The following is a 22,140-nucleotide window of genomic DNA, read 5'->3' on the forward strand; positions in this document are numbered from 1 at the left end:
AGGGTAGGGGAAACTGGAGAAGAGCCAAAAAATGTTTTTTGTTGTCAAAATCATTCAATAAGTGCCTAAAATTTGCATTTTTTTTTGTCAAAATCATTTAAAAAGTAACATTTTTGAGCTTCCTCTCAAAGTAGTATGCACATACATACATACATACAAACATACATAAATACATACATACATATATATGTACATATATACATACATTCATACAGACATACATGTATAACATACATACAGATGTTAAGGACCTCCAGTTTTGAACCCCTAATTGAACAGCAGTTATGCAACTTTAGATCGAAAAAATCTTCGTACAATATCTACTGCAAGTCAATTATAATCGAAGCGAAAATTATTCAATTATAATTGATTTGCAATAGAAATTATTGCTTTGTTACGCTTACGATTTGCAAGCGTTGTAAAACTGGAATATAGAGTTTTTTCTAGTTAACAACTAGTTTAACAAAATCAGTTGAATATGTTAGCTCGTCTGTTAGCCACAACCACATCAAAAAGTTGCTGAGTAGTAACGAGAAAGCCTGCCTGTCAACAGATTTTTTCTGAGCATGTCGACCTTTTAAATGGCCGTTCCCTTCAAAACGTTATTCTTGGTTTCAAGTCAACTCTTGGTTTTAGTTCTCTTTTCTGCTTTTTGTGTTAGGTTTTTGTTTTAATTTTAAGTAGTTTTTTTGGCTTAAATAGTTTCAGCTGATGCATATCTGTTTAGTTGCCTGTTGATTTGTTGCATGGAGCGCCTAATTTCATTTGTTTTGATTTTGTTTCGGCTCAACAGTCGTCAACCCAAGTTTTGTCTGCTCAGTATCCGCTTATTGAATTTGGTTCTTAATGCTTATCTAACACGGCAGTTGTTTTTTTTTCCTTCAAATTTCACGCATTCCAGACAAACATTAAAAAATTAATTTTTCAAACTTTTTTTTCAAATATATGTTTTTTTTCGATTCAGATTGCGTCCCTTTATGGGATAGCTGCCGTGCCATTTTTTGTTTTATCGCAAGTAGAGCGAAGCTCCGCTTTGTGTCTGTGTTGAAAGTTTGCATTATAATCAATTTTAAATTGATTATAATTTGTTAGTTTTCACTTTTATAGACACGAACACCAAGTCTCCCTAATGCATTTTTGGAACGCTGGTAATGCTCCCGTTGAATCAATTTGCAATTTTTTTAATAACTTTTGAATAGGTTCGAAAACTATTGAGAAATATCATATTCCTTTGAAAACTGCGTTTGGTAAGAATTGATTTCGCCAGTAGATGATTCATAGAAAAAACCAGGGTTCTGAACTCTCATAATTGTTTTCTAGTTTAGAAAAATATTTCCATAAAGTGGACGTTTTGTATGGTTTTAACTTTGACCTGAGCTAGCTGAATGGTATAATCTTAACATCCTTTTCGGTCTACAAAACACAATCATTTCTGCAGACGGCTGAAACAACAAGTTCAGGGTTTTCAGTAAGAATTTTCATTTTTGAATGGTATTTTTTTTGTCAACCAGCTTGATAGGCCTAATTCAAGGTGTAATTAATTGGTTTGACAGAGAGCGAATATAACCAGCGCCAATAGTAAGCTATGATATGCTTACAAGATATCACCTTGCAAACTGCGGAGCACGTGCAGTTTGAACCGACAACCATTTGATTGTTGGGCACCATCACTACCGGAGTGCCACAATGCCACAATCTATTACCTGAAATAATAATGTTTTTGTTTCTTTGCTGCAAACCATTCATCGAAATGCACTTGTCAGTCAACGGCCAATCTTTTCATCGCGTTTTTGTGTTGATTTTTTCAGGATAATTTTGCGGCTCAAACAAAGTTTAAAGCAAAAATGTGATATGTTATTTGACCACATTATTTTTCCGACTATTGAAAATAAGGACGAATTTGGTATTCGGATTTTTTGTTTTTTTTTCTTGCAATTTTTTTTGTTCTTTTTTTTAAACGCAAATAGTTAACAGAATGAATCGATTTCGGAATGGAATATATCAATTCAATTTAAAGCCCTTTCAGTCGTGATTTGACCGGCAGTAAATAATTTTGTCCCGTTGTCGAGAAAAACTTATTTACAATTTTCAAGTTTTAGTTTAATTTTGAGCGAGTTAAGCTAAGCGTTCATGTAAAGTTTGTTATATAAAAAGTTAACCTTAGTTTCGGCTTTTTTGGCTTAAAAGTTTGATTTTAAATAATAGAAAAGTCGTTTTTGAAGTTTCACTTAGCTCTTTCTTGGAAATAAAGGTTTTCTAGAGAAAATTAAAAATTATTGCGCATTAACTTCAAAAAATTATTTTTTTTTGTAATTTTGGTTGCCATTCATTATTAAGACCACTTTTGTCGATTTTGCCTATTTTGTTTATTTTTTACGATTTCATATAATTCTATTATCGCTACACACACAAAATATACACTTATTTGAATAAAATCAGAACACATTTTTGTAGTTTTTTTTATGGATGTATGAACATTCTGTGCTACTTGCTTAAAAACCGGCTATTCTTTAAATTTTAATATTTTTTAATATAGGGATATTTTATTGCTTTTCTTTATATGAACAACAAACATAATAAAATCATATATTGCGTTTTAAAATGTTTTACAAAGACAGTTTTAAACTCGATTTTTGGCCGTCTGTAATGAATTGTTCTCCTAGTTTTTCTCTGATCAGCTCGTTGTTGCGTCTCCTGTCTGAGTCATCAGCTGGACCCCAGTCGGCAGCTGGTCTGAGGTTCCGCGTGATTCTCTCTTTCAAAGTTGGCGCTTTCGTGGCGCAGATTTTAAACACCGCATAGAGTGGAATTGGCAATAGCTCTAAAAATAAATCTATGGCTGTAAAAATGTTTAACGAATTCAAAATATCTTTTTTTTGCTTTCAGCCATCTTGTTTTTTTTTGGTTGCTCAAGTTCAGTTTACTTTTTTTCAACAGAAGTTATTGTCATTAGATATTATTTTTCATTGAAATGGGTTAAAGAGGCTCTGACTTTTTGCAACGAAGAAGCCAAATGTAATCTTTTTGACTTTTCTGGTGATAGGACTTTTAGAATTAATTTTGTTTTAAGCCCGTCTAATTTTAATTGGGCAACTTAGATAGACAAATTTTTCACTTCATGAAAATGCACTTTTAAAAAAAGTTTAATCATAAATGCATGACTGACCTGTGGCCATGATAGCTGCCCCGAATACTTTGCACCAAGAGGGGAACTTGTATGTCCCAAGAGTGACGTCACTGTAGTTGATGACGTCAGAGACTAGGAGAGTGAGGAGGACGAGAGGGGCTGAGAAGCACCAGCAGAACTTCCAGTACACACTCACTGCACGACCAGTCATCGTCTGCAACATAAATGTTTTTTTTTGAAGTGAAAGAATATCATATTTTTAGAGCAAATCAGTTTTTTTCTGATCTGAAAGAATATCATTTTTGGAACATAAATCTGCTTTTTTTTTTCTGAATTGAAAGAATGTAGTTTTTGGAACAAATCTGTTTTTTTTTCTGAGCTGAAAGATTATCATTTTTGGAACATATATCTGTTTTTCTGAACTGAACGAATATCAGTTTTGGAACATAAATCTGCTTTTTTTCTGAACTGAAAGAATATAATTTTTAGAACATAAATCAGTTTTTTTCTCTGAATTGAATATCAGTTTTTAGAATGTAAACCAGACTTTTTTGAACTGAAAGATCATTCATTACGAGGCCAAACTGTGCATTGTATAGGCGCACAATTTTGTGTCTGTGTGTTTCTGGATTCCAGAGACAAGTCTCTAAGTGTTAAAACTTTGTCGAAGCGATCAAAGAAAATAAAAAAATTGAGTATCATTTTTTAGAATATAAACCAGATTTTATTGAACTGAAAGAATATCATTCATTAAGAGGCCAAACTGAGTTTTTTCTCACCCCAAGTGATTTTTTTCACGATCATATTTAATCTTTGAGAGCAATTACTATTTACTTTTGCGAAGCGAGTGTATTAGAACGAACCTTTTATTTTTCCAAATCTAAGTTGAAAATTTTGCTGCCACTTTTGGGGCACCTTCACAGTTTTATCATAGCATATGCTTTGACATTGGAATAGCAATAAGTTGGCACAGTTGATATATTTTTATTTCATCAATTGAACCGAAAAGGTGATTTGTTTCAAGCAACATAACAATAATGAAAACTCGATTTCAGAAATTTTCCAATTCGATGTACCTCGCAATTGTTTATACATAATGTGGCTTTATGCTTTGCAATTTTTTACTTGTAAAAGTAGTGTGGATGCCTTCAGTTTGTTATATTACAAATTTTATTTGCAAAATTGAGTCTTTTTGTATTTGGTACCACTTTTGCTGAATTGCATTGGCTATTTATTAGCATAGGTAGCTGCTTTATTCGTGACCATTGATGTCTTTGTTAAGCTTGCGTGGCTGAGTGAACAATGCGTGAGACTCAAAATCTCTTATTGCAGTAGGTCGCAGATTGGAATCCGACACGTAGCCGAGTTTTACTAGTTCGAGGCCTATTTCTACTTTTTCTTATTTCACTTGATAGAGCTGATTTTTGGTCGTGTTCTCGCAAGTGTTTGCGAAGCGCAGCTTCGCCTCTGTGTTAAATTTTCAACTCAGCAAGACTAACTAGTTTAAAAATGAGAAATGGATGACCTTAAAAATTCAAAATCGGTTAACTAGAGCCAAACGTCTGCTTACGATAGTTTGAACATTCCAGACACTTTTCCCACGAAGGATTTAAAAAAGTTGGAGCTGCTCAACTGACTACGGAGTACATCTGGTGCCCTTGGTTTAAAAATTAGATGCCTTCTAGTTATGTTTCTGGGCTGGGTAATGTTGCCTCACTTTCAAGCAACGAACACGGATCATGGTGGGCCTCGAACCTCTGACCTTTCGATTTAGAGGCTATGAAGACGTAACCAGTTCACCACCTCTCCCCAATTTTGGTATCGCTCAAATTGAAACAAAAATGTGTAAGTTAAACCTCGATGTCAATGGAGAACCGTCTGAGTCCGTAGACATAGACGACTACTATCATCTGCAGTGCCTGGATGAGGAAGAATGGGTAGAGAGTGACGTACCAGTCCAGCAGGAAGAACCAGTAGGTGCCTATGGAGCAACAAGAATACTTAAAAATGCCCGAATTTGATTTCACTTGCGAGAGAATGGCATGTGTTTTAATTGGGAACAAGAACTTTTCCCGTAAGATACTTTTCTCACAAATTTTTAAAACATTGAACATGCTTTTTTGTGGAATCTTAACAATTTTCAGGCACATTAGCTATTCAGTGCTCTTGGTTTCTTGGGCCTAGAGTTTGAATTCTGAATGTTTTCAATATGCATGAAATTGAACAAAAACGCTGGGAAACTTTGAATTGACGTTCTATTATGCTTATGCCATATTTGTCGGACAATTGATTTTGTCGGCTTAATTTTCAAAGCATGAAGCATGAATTGTCGGTCTATTATGCTTATAGTTTATTTGTCGGGCAATCAATTTTGTCGGCTTAATTTCCAAAGCATGAAACTTTCTGCTTCTTAAAACATCCGTTCAGTATAATTGATATTCGTGCTGTAATTGGCGGATTTACCCAAACTCGGATATAGAATGAGTTACGTTTCATTCTTTATTCTTCATAATGGTTTCGGCGCGGCAGTGAGATTAGAACCCACGATCCTCCCTCTGCGAGCCGTTCGCCTTACCAACTTGGCCATCTGTCTTTGTCTAACCTTGAGGTGTGACAAGTGGCATTGATATCAAACAGGATGCGACTACAATTGCAAATGAGATGAACTTCTTGTAGGGAGCGAGAGAGACTCCGAACTCGTCTATGATGTTGACACTCTTCACTTCCACCCCAGAAAAGACACTGTCCACTCCCACATTGGCCATCATCAGGAAAAACAACACCGCCCAAACAGGAGAGGCTGAAAGATACATTAAGATAACCAATTAGAGGCTCTTTTCCAGTTCCCCCCTCTTTCAAATTCAATTTTGAAAAGCTTATTTAACGTTGTCGTAATGCATTGAAATTTGGCGTGGTGAACAAATCGACAACTGTGAACAGATTTGTTCGTCATACTTTACAGCGTAACATCACGCATTTAGCCATAATAACACGTAAAACCAACATAAAACTCGGTATTTTGAAAGAGGGGGGACTGGAAAAGAGCCCAATCAGATAGTACATATTTTTTTTTCCTGAAATAACCCGGGTTGTCGTCCATCCAACAAAAATGCTTATTATACAATTTCACATATGGAGAAAGTTTTTTTCCGAAAGTTTTTTTTCCGAATATTAAGTTTTTTTTCTTAAGTTTTTTTCCGAAAATTATCTTAAGCTGGTTTAAAACTCAATCAAAAAATTTTCGTCCCTGTAATATTTAACCCAAAATTTATTTAGGGACTTTGTGTAAGAGATACCAGGTGTTACAGTAAGATAAGCATCGGTCATTATCCGAGAAGCGATTCGTCTCAACTTCACTTTAGAAGCGTCCGATTTAGTTTTCGATCCCCTGCTATAGCAATGATAGTGTGCAAGAACGAGCTTTCAATTCACCTCTAGCTTCAAATTTACCACGGCCTGACCAGTTTTGGCTGAAAAGTGGGGCAAGTTAAAGTTCTAGAGGCAAAAAATGACCTTGGGTTGCTAAAAAAGCTATTTCATAAATTTAAGTTAAATTTTTACAACCCATCCCTCATGAAAGCATTTAAAACAATTCGCCCTTGAAATCGAGCAATTAATTTGACAAAGCCGATAAAACATATACAGGACCCGTTTAAGCGAAAAAGGTCAAAAGAATTATAAAATTATTAAAAATCAGTTGGTAAGTTTATAAACTACAGAGCAACTTTCAGTTAGAATTTATATAGCTATAATGTTTTAATGAAGTCTAGTTGTGATTTTGGCTTAACAAGGGTCGAATTAGGAAAATCAACGATAATCCATGAATAAAAATTGCTTTTGGCAATGAAATATCACTAACTCGTCGATGAAGATCGCTGTTTGTTCACTTTTTTATCGCTTATTTGCAATGTGAACCCAACCCGCGGACCTTTTTTGCAAAATCATTCAAATTTATACCCTTTTTTACAATAAAATCATTCAAGCTTATACTTTTTCTTACGACAAAATCATTCAAATTTGAAGTATTCACTGAACTTTTAAAATAATTTATTCATAATTTTTTTATTTGATTTTATTTGCTCCGCCTTCTATAACCGATTTTTTGTTTTACATGCTATCTTCATTCCATTTCTCATTGAGGTAAATTTTACGGCTGAACCCTTGTAATTATTTAGCGATGTTATCTTATTTTAGAAAAAGGGTTCTCTTGTTAAATCTGTTTTGGTTTTGCTGAATTGAATTTTATTCAACTGTTTTTATCTGACTCGTATAATTGAATCTTCATTGCGTTTAACTTGCCTTGCCCTTAATTGAGAAAAAAATGTTTTTCAAATTACTAGCTTTTTGTTGTCTTTAACATCGTGATTAGATTTTTCTGCGTAATCTGTTTCGCCTTATTTGTTTTGTAGAAAAGCCGATATGAACATCGGAAAACCCCATTTTTTGAAGTTTTTACCGTTTTTTTAAAGAGTTTTTATTACTGGTCTCGAAAACTAATACACAGAAATCGGAGCAGAAACTGTACACACATTTTACACTGAAATCGCAGCAGTAACTTGAAATAATTAAAGAATTGTAAATGTCGCTCCTGGGTTTCGTAGAAGATCTAGGAAACGTTTTGCAGCCTGTCTAAGCATATAGTCCGTTTCTCTTTTTCCCCCACATTCCAAACAGTTATTTTGTTGAGGGAATACCTTTATTGGCGACTCAAGGTCGTTCGTTTTTTTTTCGCTTAGAACTTTCACGTGGTACCATTAATGAGGCCAAAATTGGTCAGGATGTGATAAATCTGAAGCTGCAAGTCAAGTGAGAGCTCGTCGCCACACACTATCATTGTCATGGCACGGGATCGAATACGCGATCTGACGATCTCGAATACAACGCCTTACCACTATGCTAAGTGCTTCTATTTTCGATTCATGATTCGACCCATGATTCGACTTTGTTCGAATATAGCCTTCGTTCGGTCGTCTTTGTTTGTGACGAAAACCGGACATCCTTCGACCGTGTCTTTCCAATGATGATTCGAACAGGGTAAGTGCTAATGTATAATTACAACAGACTAAGCTATTATTAAGTTAGCAGTAGGTTTTCAGTGTGTTGTGTGTGCTAACCTGGCATTTCAGCCACTGCATTCGGGTATGCGATGAAGGCCAGTCCCAGTCCACTCTCCACTGCTTTCGGGACTGTAGTGTCCATCTGGTGCGCCAGGAAACCCAGAATGGAGAAGACTGCAAATCCAGCGAACACACTCGTCAAAGAGTTCACCTTCAAATCATAATTTGAACTTAATAATCTCACCGTGAAATTTACCTTGAACTTGAACTGTATCTTGACCTTGACCCTGACCTTGACCTTGACCTTTAACTTCTGCATTTGGAATACCTCACAGCGGCGTGGGCAGAAAGACCATGTGTAGAAAAATCTGGAAATTTTCAGCAAACAGAAATGAAGGGGGGGGGGGAGGAGCTGGTACATTGACACATTGTAAATGTGGAAAAGCTTACAACTTTTAAAAAAGATTAAAGTTGCTCGCGAAGTTAATTAAGAGTTTGAAAACGCAGAATTCATAAACTACATGGGCTTGTTTCGATTTTTTCGGGCTTAAGAGACGATTCAGTGTTTATCACAATCCTAGTTTTAAGCAACCCTCCCCAACCTAAAGTCACGCATGTAGGAATCTGAAAATCAAATCCATCTATGCTTGAGCAGAATTGAGTCATTTAATGGTTGTTTACACAAATATTGGAGCCGAATCAAAGTAACTTTCCAAAAGCATGTTGAAGAAAATATGTGGTAAATTTACAAAAAAACTCACAAGAGCTACGATGAGAGAATCCTTTTCACAGTTCTCCCCAAACTTCTTCAAACTGGCCAGTGTCTGGTTGAGACCATTGCTCAGTGCCAGAGAACTGATCACCTGATTTGCCGCTCCAGTCCAAACGGAGATCTGAAATTTTAAAAAACGACCCCGATATAAACTTAGAATTTGAAGCCCTCGTTATACTTCGGTTTTCAAACTCAAGGTAATGCCAAGCTTGCGATTGAAAATCGCGCTGTCTACAACTTGACCAAAAATTTGGAACAAATATGATTTGACAAAATATTGGCTCCTAAGTGGGTCCAGTGCAATAAAAAGCACGAAACTACTATTATTGTTATTATGAAACCATTTTTTTGGATATAAAAACACGCGGTTTTGTGTTTGCTTTCTTTGAAAATGACCTTTGAGTTAATTTTGAGTGGAGTGAAAATATAAGATATCATTTTATGATATTGCCAAACAGAATTTGACTTAACCTCTTTGAGTTTCTTGAAGTCTGGTCGAAGATAAAAAGCGATTCCGTCACTCATTCCGGGTAATGTGAGTCCTCGGATCAAGAGAATCATCAGAATAATGTAAGGTGCTAGTACAGTAACGTAAATCACTTTGCCAATTGATTTCGTTCCTAAACGGAGAAGATTTCTGGCTATAATTTCTGATAAAGGCGTAAAGTTTTTTTGGTATATTTGTCGGTAAAATATCCTACAAATATCTTTCCTTTCAAGCGCCTGAATATTCAATTTTGCGCCCAAAAACAGCAAAAAATGGCCATAAATTTGCATTTTCTGTTTTTTTTTGCGTTTTTTACCTTTCATGACCATAAGGTAAACTATAGCTTGAGAGAGCACAAATGCCGCAAACTGGGGAATCATCACACCCCCTTGGTCTTCGATGCTCTCACTCTTCTGGAGGACTTGGTTGTTCCAGAACTCCTCGGCCGGCGAGTTCCACACTTCATCTGGCGACTGAATTTTGTTCTGGTGTGAATAGGTGTCGTTGCCGGTCAAGCATACAAATCCGTGCATTTGTCCGTTCTAAGGAAAGACAAAAAACAAAAAATACAAAAAGAAGCTCTTTTCCACATTGTGACAACAAAATAACAGTTTGATTTTTATCTATCCTTTTCAACGTAAAATCACGCATTTAGCTCCAGTATCATATGTAAGATAATCTTAAAACTAATTAATTTGAGGTGAGTATTGAAGCGAGGGGATTGGTTCTAGAAGGGAGCGGCTAACAGGTTAAACATGACTTTAAAAATAGGCAACTAAAACAGCATTGGCGCTACTGTTTTAACCTTCAAACAGCTACTGCTAAAATTACAAAAAAACCATTCAGCGTCAAAATTTTAGATTAATTCAAACTTTAACACAGTTTTAAATGCTGAAATGAGTGAGCAGTTATTTCCCAATGTCAAAATGAAAAACTTGAGGTTAATTTATTTTGTTCAGTCTTGTTAACCGAAAAAGATATTTGTCATTAATTTAGCATTAATTATGAAAGGTATAAAAAAAACTGCTCACGAACCCGCAATCTGCACTCATTAACCGGCTCACTGCAGAACTGAGAGTTCCAAGGATTGTCACAGGTAGTCCACGGCAGCGATGCAGTTGTGACTGATACGAGTAGAAAGTAGACAACCCACCCGAGTATGATGTTGTAGTAGATGTAGCCGAAGATGTTGACCACGAAGGCCGAGTAGCCGACTCCCTTAAAAAGGGGACACAGCTTCCACAGGGAGAGACAACCTGAAATTATTTATGTAATTTGTTCATTTATTTATTTGTTTATTCATTTATCCTGAGTACATCAAATAATCAAAAAACGTTAGTCGAATTCAGGGGCGGATTTAGGGGTGGGCGGATGCTTTTCTTCTCTCTCGAAGAATAGTCCCCCTTTGTAGTGTTTTGAGACATCCATTTTTGGCTGACTGGTTTAAATTTTTTCTAAAGGCGCCTTTGGCGCTAATGTATACTGATTTTGAGGGGGGAAACAACGCGACTTTTTGGTCAAAGTTTTTTAAAAAAAATGCCTATAAACGCTTTTTTGGCCTGTTTTTCTCAAAAGTTTGACTATTTGTATTAAAATATAGCCTTTGTAGCCTTTGTAGTGGTTTGAGAGAGCTCAGAAAGTCAGAAAAAAGTCGAGAAAATCCGAGATCCGCCCCTGGTCAAACTTTTAAATAATCCCATGAAAGGATAGCAAGAAAGCCATAGTAAGCCAATCAAAATCTAGATAAGAAAACAAAATACGATTTATTTTCTTTTCTCGCTTCTGATTGGTTTACGCCGTGTCTACTTTTTGCAACGTAACGAGACCATGTATCCACTGTGGATAGGCCAACACGTGAGGACCCCCCTCATGATTTCGACCACTGACCTTTGGTTCCCCTTTGGTTTTATTTTAAGCCTCCATTTTTGGCTGACCGACATTCAAACTTTTTGCTGAAAGTGCCAATATACACTAACATTGAAGTGAAAAGTATATCTATTTGGTCGACCTAAGAAAAAATATAAAATTTCGAACAGTTTTGAAAAACCGCTTTTACTTCGGAAAATTCTAGATTTACCCTTGTCTTGAATTCTCATTAGCGCCTTAAATTTTGGGAACAATTTCTGCAGTTATTTATTTTTTTTTGCGGTTTTGAGATTTTTATGAAAATGATGAGACCCCCCCCCCCCCCCCACCACCTTTCATATTTACATTTACACAAGACCCAACTATCATACTTCTACCAGATCCTCCACTATCTATTTGCTTCGGGTTAAAATTGTTTCGCGCTGAATACAAAATAATCAATTCTGTTCGGTTGAAAATTCCAATTTTAAATACCCGTTAAGATCCCCCCAATTAAATAAGGGAGATAGTGTTAACTTAGTCCTAGAATTTCTACCTTTTAGAAAGTTCTGGGTCTCATCGTTATTAAACGAAATTTCAAATTTTGTATTTTAAAAAAGCTTTAATATATGCTCGAAAAGCTTGAAAATTACATAGTTGAATTGTGCTCAAGTTTCAAGTTAAAGTAAGAAAAAATAAAAGTTCTCCAACCTAGACTGCTGAACTGTCCCATAGCTTGCTCCATATAAACACAAGGAATCCCGACAAACACCAACATGATTGAGTAGGGAATAAGAAAAGCCCCGCCCCCATTTGAGAAAAGTTTGTAGGGGAAGCGCCATACATTTCCATAGCCCACGCAGAAGCCTACTGCTGACAGGATGAACTCGATGTTCGAACTCCACGTGTCTCGTTTGACAGAGCGTCCAGCTGGTGACGTCATTTTGAATGCTTTAAAATGAAGAAGTTTTTACATGAAATTGGAGACAGACGAAAAAAAACAATTTAGACCTTTTAATCTCCTTCAGAAAAGTTGTACACCCAAAAGTTTGTTTTTCAGATGCAGCATTCATGCAGCATGTTCGTCAAAAAATGAATTTTGCAAATTTTTTTTTCTGACTCATCGGATTGCTTTTTTCTAATACGGAGTTACAAATCATTCGGTCAGAATGAATTAATTTTATAGCTTATGCCAAATTGTTGGCAATATCTTTTTTGGTCAACGAAGTCAAGCCAAGCCAATTCACCTAAAACTGCTCATTTTGACGTCCAATTTGATCTTACTACTGATATTCACTCTTAAAAACGGTTTCCAAAAAACTAATTAACCTAAAATGCTATTGTTTTTGATCGATTTAACTGCTCAAGGTCACCGTTATTGCAAAAAGTTTGACATTAACTATAAAAAGCAATCTTACTATAGCTTTTAGCAAATCTATTGGACAGCGCGTCAAATTTCCGGAAAAAAATTTGACCATGAAACAGTGAATAGGCGTTGAAATAGCCATCGAATTTTCAAAACCTCATTGAATTGCCAAAAGATCAATGCAGCAGCATTCTGCTTTATCGAACAGGTCCATTTTGCCTAAGTTCAACAATTGTTTTTTTTGCATTTAACAATGATCTGCTATGCATTTTTCCAGAACAAAAACAAACATAAAACGCCGGCATCAAGGCAACCCCAAATTTCAAAGAGCTTTTAGTTCTAGTTTGAAAGTCAGATTTATAGTTAATGTCAAATTTTTGGCAATATCGGTGACCTTCAGCAACTTAATCGGTCAAAAACTAAAGTATTTTAAAGTAGATTGTTTTTTGGACGCAGTTTTTACGAGTAGAAATTAGTGAAAAACAAAAATTTGAGATTATATTGAGGAGCTATTGGTGAATAATCTTTGTTTAGATTCGTTGACCGAAAAGGTATTGCCAACATTTAAGCTTTAACTACTAATAATTTTCTTTCCTAATTTTTCACGTATAATTTCATAATTAGAAACAAATTGGACAGACTGAATTGATTGAAAAAAGCTGAACAGCTGATTAAGAAGAGCTGTTAATCTGAAGCTGAAGAAATGTAGCACGCAAATTTGAAAGACGACGTGAACTTAAACAATAAAAAAAATCTGTAGAACAAGTGATATATTTTTTGTTAAGTGTGCCTCCAAGCTTTTTGCAACTCACTGTTGGAGAAATATTAAGTGGTAGTTAGAAAAACTGCCTTAACAAAAAAGTACAGAAATTTTTTTCCAGACGAATTTTGTAGTTCATTTTGCTTTAAATTTTAACTTGCATGGAAAGTTGAATCAACATAGGATTTCATACAGGGGCGGATTTAGGAGGGGGAGGGGTCCGGACGCCCCTCCTTTCAGAGATTCGAGCCCCTGCCGACCGAAAGGGTCCCCCTTTGTTCTATTTTAAAAAATCTAAATTTGGTGACGGACCCTAAAAATTTTGTAAAAGCGCCTTAGGCGCCAAGATATACTAAATTTGAGGGGGAAGCGCGCGCCAAAAAACGCAGATTTTTGGTCAAGTTTTCCCGAAAAGTGCCTAAAAACGCCTTTTTTGGCCTGTTTTTGTTTCAAAATTTTGGCTTTGGGTGAGCTCGATAAATCAATTTGCTAGTTTTGATTATGATTTGTGTGAGGATAAGAATAGAGTTTTGACAAAGAGATTTTGTGCTTAAATGTCTTCTATTGCACGGCTACAATACTTAATAATAATAAGTGTGTTTTGAGACTGAAGCTCGCTTTTAAATCAATACTTTTCAAACTAGAAGTAAATGATTCCTTTCGTTTGATTATTTTTTCTCGGATTTGAACGAGCTTATTGCTTGCTAGTGCTCTGAACGTTCTGCTCCAATTTCAATGCTGCTAGCTATGTGGTATAAAAAAGAAGCTTTGCAATACCTTTTTTCAAAAAGTTGCACTTTAAAAAAAGCTTCTGTGACAGTTCCAGTTCTTTCACCTGAAATCCTTCAATTAAAACGGTGCGTGAAAGTTTTTGTTAATAGTATGCACGTCGGCAAGAAAGATGCCTGTTAGTTTTATACTTCAATTTAACAGAAGAAAATTTCATTTTTAATTGAATTTCAAAGCAAATTTACTGAATTTCAACGCCAAAAAACCTTCATCTTTTTTGACAAGGAGAAATGACAAGGTAATGAATTTAACAAATGATGCATACAATACACAAAAGACACCTGTAACTATCCCTGCAAAAACAATGCAAAGCCCTTTTCGTTGTTTGAGTTTTTTTGAGGGCCACCAAAATTGGAGGAAAATGGTCGGAGTGCACTTGAAATTTTTTGACACAAAGCATTTGGGCGTGATTGTGTTCAAATAACTTTCTCCAACGAATCCTTAGTCGTTCAAGGAGGTTTATCTCGCAAGATTTTACAAGAGTCCTAGACCGAATAGTGAACTACAAAGAAAAAGCCAACTATCCAAGCCACAAAGGATTCTGCTAACGGCAGAGGTTAGCGGAATTGGCAGAATTCGGCTTATAGAGCAAAATGTTTTTTAGAGCCGAATTTCTTTTTTTGTTTTTGTTTTTGTTTAAAACCTTTTTCTGTGCAAACGATTTCGGCCTATTTTTTCCGGCTTTTTTGATATCTTTCCTTTATATTCAACTCAAGAGTCTTCGGCCTTTTTTATATCGGCTTATTGGTCTCATCTTGCGTGTTTCGACGAGCACAAAAACGTTTTTTGTGTGCGTATCTGTGTTTTGAGGGTGAGGGGGACCTAATAGTTTCTTATAAGTCTTAATTTTTTGTGACTTTTTTTCAGATTTTTTATTTTCCTTTTTTGGGTTCATTAGATTTTGCCTTCTTTATATCGGGTTAATGGCCTCATCTTGTTTCCTTTGACGAGATTTTTTAGCTAATTTTTTAAAAGTGTTTGTGTGTTTTGAGGGTGAGGTGGACTGACGTCTGAAGTCTGAAGCCTTATTGAATTTTTTCGGCTCAAAAAGTTTCTGAAAAGAAATTTTTGGCTTTGTGACCACTGGTTGATTATTTTACGATGCTTTTTCAGCATTCTAAAGTCTTAGTATGTTTTTGTCTCAAAATTAGCCTTAGTTTTTTTGGATAGATCTAGTTTTTTTGACATTTTCGATTTTTTTAATTTTTTTTTCTTGTTTTGTATCGCTAGTCGTGGTATTAAAAAATACGCATCTATGTTATACCCGACTGAATTTCTAATAAAAGCTGCAATCTATTAGAAACAGCACCTATCCGCGACTGTACTAACGTACGGTTTTGTTTTCTGAGATTGCTCTATTCACTGCTCTAATTAGTTTAAATTTGATTTTTTTTCTTCGAAAAGCAATGAAAACGGCAATGTTTTGTATAAACGCATCATTAATGAAATTTTTCATCGAGCAGAAAAAAGAGAAGTTTTTCTATGAAGCTGCAGCATTTGATTTGTATTCCCCTTCAAGTTTAAGTAAGAAAAAATAAAATTCTTCAACCTAGACTGCTGAACTGTCCCATAGCTTGCTCCATATAAACACAAGGAATCCCGACAAACACCAACATGATTGAGTAGGGAATAAGGAATGCCCCTCCCCCATTTGAGAACAGTTTGTAGGGGAAGCGCCATACATTTCCATAGCCCACGCAGAAGCCCACTGATGACAAGTGAATTCGATGTTCGAACTCCAGGTGTCTCATTTGACAGAGCGTCCAGCTGGTGACGTCATTTTGAATGCTTTAAAATAAAGAAGTTTTTACATGAAATTCGAGACAGACGAAAAAAAAATTTTTAGACCTTTTAATCTCCTTCAGAAAAGTTGTATAACCAAAAATTTGTTTTTCAGATGCAGCATTCATGTAGAATGTTCGTCAAAAATTGAATTTTGCAAGCTTTTTTTTCTGACTCATCGGATTGCTTTTTTCTAATACGGAGTTACAAATCATTCGGTCAGAATGAATTAATTTTATAGCTTATGCCAAAGTGTTGGCAAAATCTTTTTTGGTCAACGAAGTTAAGCCAAGCCAATTCACCTAAAGCTGCTCATTTTGACGTCCAATTTGATCTTACTACTGATATTCACTCTTAAAAACGGTTTCCAAAAAACTAATTAACCTAAAATGCTATCGTTTTTGATCGATTTAACTGCTCAAGGTCACCGTTATTGCTAAAAGTTTGGCATTAACTATAAAAAGCAATCTTACTATAGCTTTTAGCAAATCTATTGGACAGCGCGTCAAATTTCTGGAAAAAATTTGACCATGAAACAGTGAACAGGCGTTGAAATAGCCATCGAATTTTCAAAACCTCATTGAATTGCCAAAAGATCAATGCAACAATTGTTTTTTTTTTCATTTAACAATGATCTGCTATGCATTTTTCCTGAACAAAAACAAACATAAAATGCCGGCATCAAGGCAAACCCAAAATTTCAAAGAGCTTTTAGTTCTAGTTTGAAAGTCAGATTTATAGTTAATGTCAATTTTTGGCAATATCGGTGACCTTCAGCAACTTAATCGGTCAAAAACTATAGCATTTTAAAGTAGGTTGTTTTTTTTGGACGCAATTTTTACGAGTAGAAATTAGTGAAAAACAAAAATCTGAGGTTATATTGAGGAGCTATTGGTTAATAATCTTTGTTTAGATTCGTTGACCGAAAAGGTATTGCCAACAATTAAACTTTAACTACTAATAATTTTCTTTTCTAATTTTTCACGTATAATTTCATAATTAGAAACAAATTGGACAGACTGAATTGATTGAAAAAAGCTGAACAGCTGATTAAGAAGAGCTGTTAATCTGAAGCTGAAGAAATGTAGCACGCAAATTTGAAAGACGACGTGAACTTATACAATAGAAAAAAAATCTGTAGAATAAGTGATATATTTTTTGTTAAGTGTGCCTCCAAGCTTTTTGCAACTCACTGTTGGAGAAATATTAAGTGGTAGTTAGAAAAAGTGCCTTAGCAAAAAAGTACAGAAATTTTTTTCCAGACGAAATTTGTAGTTCATTTTTGCTTTAATTTTTAACTTGCATGGAAAGTTGAATCAACATAGGGTTTCATACAGGGGCGGATTTAGGAGGAGGAGGGGGGTCGGACGCCCCTCCTTTCAGGGATTCGAGCCCCTGCCGACCGAAAGGTCCCCCTTTGTTCTATTTTGAAATATCTAAATTTGGTGACGGACCCTAAAAATTTTGTAAAAGCGCCTTAGGCGCCAAGATATACTAAATTTGAGGGGGAAGCGCGCGCTAAAAAACGCAGATTTTTGGTCATGTTTTCCCGAAAAGTGCCTAAAAACGCCTTTTTTGGCCTGTTTTTGTTTTGGCTTTGGGAGAGCTCGATAAATCAATTTGGTCAACCTAAAAAAGGTCGAGAAAAACTTCAATTTTGTTTTGAAAATCCGCCCCCTTCCTCTCGAAAAAACTCTAGATCCGCCCCTGGTTTCATACTACTACTGCTAATGAACACAACCAGCAAGTTTTAGTGTCATAAGATCTACGAAATTTTTCAACGCAAATTGCATCCATTTTTGAGCATCGCTCAGGTTGGCGCTCAGTGATAAGCATGTGTGTCTAATAGCATAGAAAAACTTTATGGTTGGTCAACGTCTTCAGTGAGTACAAGAGTGACCATTTCAGCGGAAACATCTGCTTAGAACAATTATTCTATGCTATTAGACACACATGCTTATCACTGAGCGCTAACCTGAGCGATGCTCAAAATTGGATGCAATATGCGTTGAAAAAGTTCGTAGATCTTATAACACTAAAACTTGCTGGCAGAGTTCAAGGGCGTTTTTGTCGCTTATTTATACTACTTTGAGGGAATATCAAAATCTTCCAGAAATGTCCATGGGTTCTTTTGCTCTAATTCTTCACAAAATTGCCCGCGGACCGTGTACGGGTCAATATGGTCTTAATCAGGGGCGGATCTAGGATTTTTTGAGCCGGGGGGACACGGATTTTCAAATTTTTTTTGAGAATGTTGCTTTTTGTAGATCGACCAATTGATTTTCTGACCACTCAGAAGACTATAAACACCCTATTTTGAAGAGAAAGTTTGCGCCGCAAGAAAATTTTCGAAAAAAAACAGGCCAAAAATGCGTTTTCGGCTCATTTTGAAAAATGTTGACGGCTCCCCTCAAAATTAGTATATATAGGCGACAAAGTCGTCATTAAAAAACTAGAGTTTTTTCAGTCGAAAATGGATGTCTTAAATGTCTTTATATCTATATGTACATCTATGCTGGAGGTCTTATGGTGTTTGGAGATTTCTCGTTCATCATTTTGTTTGACCCAAAAAAAGTCGGCAAATTTTTGAAGCGACGAAGAATGTTTTACTGCCCCTTTAAGTTAGCAGTAAAAAGCTTTCCTAGGTTCGATACATAAAAAGGGAGCCGGTCTTTCTCTGTTTCTTTGTTTGCTAGTTTTGAATATGATTTGTGTGAGGATCAGAATCTATTTTTTTAAAGAGTTCTTTGTGCCTAATTGTCTTCTATTGCATGGCTACAATACTTTATAATAATAAGTGTGTTTTGAGACTGAAGCTCGCTTTTAAATCAATACTTTTCAAACTAGAAGTAAATGATTCCTTTCGTTTGATTAATTTTTATCGGATTTGAACGAGCTTATTGCTTGCTAGTGCTCTGAACTTTCTGCTCCAATTTCAATGCTGCTAGCTATGTGGTATAAAAAAGAAGCTTCGCAATACCATTTTTAAAAAAGTTGTCGTACTTTAGAAAAAAACTTCTGTGACAGTTCCTTCACCTGAAATGCTTCATTTCAAAACGGTGCGTGAAAGTTTTTGTTAATAGTATGCACGTCGGAAAAAAAGATGCCTTTTAGTTTTATATTTCAAATTAACAGATTTTGAACGCCATTTTGAAATTTTCATTTTAAATGTATTTTATACCAAACTTACTGAGTTTCAACGCCAAAAAACCTTCATCTTTTTTGACAAGGCAAAAAGACAAGGTAATGAAGTTAACAAATGATGCGTGCAAAACACAAAAGACACCTTTAACTATCCCTGCAAAAACAATGCAAATCCCCTTTCGTTGTTTGAGTTTTTTTGAGGGCCACCAAAATTGGAGGAAAATGGTCGGAGTGCACTTGAAATTTTTTGACACAAAGCATTTTGGCCTGATTGTGTTCAAATTACTTTCTCCAACGAATCCTTAGTCGTTCAAGGAGGTTTATCTCGCAAGATTTTACAAGAGTCTTGCATGATTCTATAAAAGAAAATCCATCTCTTTAGAGATCTTGCACGAAACTCCTTGACCGAATAAGGAACTACAAAGAAAAAGCGAACTATCCAAGCCACAAAGGATTCTGCTAACGGCAGAGACTAGCGGAATTGGCGGAATTCGGCTTATAGAGCAAAATGTTTTTTAGAGCCGAATTTCTTTTTTTTTGTTTTTGTTTTCGTTTAAAACCTTTTTCTGTGCAAACAATTTCGGCCTATTTTTTCCGGCTTTTTTGTGTGCGTATCTGTGTTTTGAGGGTAAAGGGGACCTAATAATTTCTTATAAGTTTTAATTTTTTGTGATTTTTTTCAGATTTTTTTCTTTTTTGGGTTCATTAGTTTTCGTCCTACTTTATATCGGGTTAATGGCCTCATGTTGTTTCCTTTGACGAGCTTTTTTTAGCTAATTTTTTTGAAGTATTTTTTTGTGTGTTTTGAGGATGAAGGGGACTGAAGTCTGAAGTCTGAAGTTTTATTGACTTTTTTTCGGCTTAAAAGGTTCTGACAAGATATTTTTGGCTTTGTGACCGCTGGTTTATTGTTTTACGATGCTTTTTTAACATTCTAATGTCTTAGTATGTTTGTTTCTTCAAAACTAGCCTTAGTTTTTTCGATAGATCTAGTTTTTTTGACATTTTCGATTTTTTTAAAATTATTTTTCTTGTTTTGTATCGCTAGTCGTGGTATTAAAAACTACGCATCTATGTTCTACCCGACTGAATTTCTAACAAAAGCTGCAATCTATTAGAAACAGCACCTATCCGCGACTGTACTGACGTACTATTTTGTCTTCTGAGATTGCTCTATTTAGTCCTCTAATTGTTTTCAAATTGATTTTTTTCTTCAAAAAGCAATGAAAACGGTAATGTTTTTGTAATAAACACATCATTAATGAGATTTTTCATCGAGCAGAAAAAAAAATTTTTTCTTTGAAGCTGCAGCATTTGCTCTATACAACAGCAGAAATTTTTGGGGCCTGCGAACTATCAAGAGACATGCTCTATTCAAAAACCATCAAGCTCCCGAAGAAGACAAGGCTTATCGACTGTGAGATAAAAAATGAAATTGACGAGTTTTCTCTTATTCTCCTATAAAAAATTATATACAAAGATATAAAAAAAGCTCATACCTCAAACAGCCACGAGCAGTCGGCTTCATGCCTGATAGTGGTACTGAAAATTCTTGCGATATGTTTGAGTCAAAGCGGAGAAACTAATAACTGTTAGAAAAATAGTTAAATTTTCAATGAAAGAGCATTAAAATAAAGACAAAGCCTGGGCTGCTAATGTCATTTCTCAAAAAAGCTTGTAAAGGCAACGAAACGCAAACAAATTCCCAACAAAAAAAAACAAATTTTTAGCATTCAAAAAAACTGAGGGTTTTGAAAACTGTTATTTATCTTTATAGTTTCCAGAAAAGCTGTCAAAAGTTTGTGGTCTGACTATTCAATTATATTCAAACTTTTGTAATCTTTAAAAACTTTTCGTTCAGCCCACTAACTTGTTTATTTCAATAGGCAAAGGGGAAGAAACAGTTTACAAGTATGATAGTTGTATCCCTAAAATAAATAAGCGTCTGAATTTTTTCAGAAACAGTATTAAAACAAAATTATTATTTTTCCTGGACAAAAGTCAATGCTTGTTTCTTACCTTTTTTGAAAAAATTTCGAGTAAAGTTGTTCGCTTCGAGAATATTATTAAATAAACCGACTAATTGAGCTTGTCAATAAAGTTTTAATGTACTCTCAACCGTGTCAAGAGTGTAGTTCTGAAGAATATAGTTCTGTCAGACAAAATCACTTTGATGGTTTTCAACGATCGAAGACATGATTCACATATAAACAAAATGCATTAAATTAGACAATTATTTTAATAATTCACTCGTTTGTACCATTTTCGCACTCTGGAATTTAAAAAAAAATAAAAATCAAGCCAGTGCTTGTCACATTAAGTTCAAATAATTTAAGAAACGTTTCGTACGCATACATTTACTCTGAACGCGTTTTTCCAACGTTGAAGCAATTTGTGTATGCTCATTTTGAAGACGAAAAAAATTCTGATGTATAAAAACGGTCTGTAACGGTAAATTTTAGCAAGCACTTGGAAGCGACGTTTTTTTGTGGGAATCCAATATTGCGTTTTGGTGATTTCGATCACATTTTGGCTCCAATTTGCGTGTTTTTTTATAGGTTTTCCTTAAATTGCTGATCAATCAATATGCATCCAAAAAGAAAGCATTGAATTTGAAATTCATTATTTCGATTGCTACCCGATCAAATACCTTGCTAATACCACGCAAATGAGTTCATTCAAAAATTTTATAGTCTAGTCTTCAAGTTTTTATTTTTTTTGCACGGCGCCGACCCTTTGACCAAAAATCATCGAGCAAAGTAACGAAACATTGCTTCCATTAGCGGAATTAGGTGGTCGGAATTGGATGCCCGCTCAGGGATTCGATCCCTTGACCACTCAAAGGTCAAAGGGTCTCACGATTAGTGCTATTTCACTACATCAATTTTTAGCCAATATAACCATAAATTTTTCAAAAGGTGCTTTTGGCGCCAAAACACCCCGAAATATACCCTATGAAGGCAGCACTCGATATGCAGCTAACTGGCCTATTTTCCTCCAAGATGGGATTT

The 22,140-nt window shown here is 35.3% G+C and overlaps 1 protein-coding gene across 1 annotated transcript; it reads right to left on the bottom strand.

Annotated features, from left to right (window-relative positions):
• Nucleotides 1-2,606: 2,606 nt before the first annotated feature.
• LOC134854714 (sodium- and chloride-dependent glycine transporter 1-like) lies at nucleotides 2,607-21,387 on the bottom strand. Its single transcript, XM_063871069.1, has 12 exons — nucleotides 21,149-21,387; nucleotides 15,753-15,991; nucleotides 12,000-12,239; nucleotides 10,479-10,699; nucleotides 9,760-9,985; nucleotides 9,428-9,576; nucleotides 8,946-9,077; nucleotides 8,242-8,395; nucleotides 5,730-5,927; nucleotides 4,984-5,108; nucleotides 3,167-3,341; nucleotides 2,607-2,821 (listed from the first exon to the last, which is right to left on the bottom strand). Exons 2-12 carry the CDS (start codon nucleotides 15,952-15,954, stop codon nucleotides 2,607-2,609), a joined length of 2,037 nt encoding a protein of 678 aa, XP_063727139.1. The 5' UTR covers nucleotides 15,955-15,991; nucleotides 21,149-21,387.
• Between the last annotated feature and the right edge of the window lie 753 nt (nucleotides 21,388-22,140).

This window comes from Symsagittifera roscoffensis, chromosome 9 (genome assembly GCF_963678635.1).
Source record: "Symsagittifera roscoffensis chromosome 9, txSymRosc1.1, whole genome shotgun sequence".
In the NCBI taxonomy this organism is placed as follows: Eukaryota; Metazoa; Xenacoelomorpha; order Acoela; family Convolutidae; genus Symsagittifera; species Symsagittifera roscoffensis.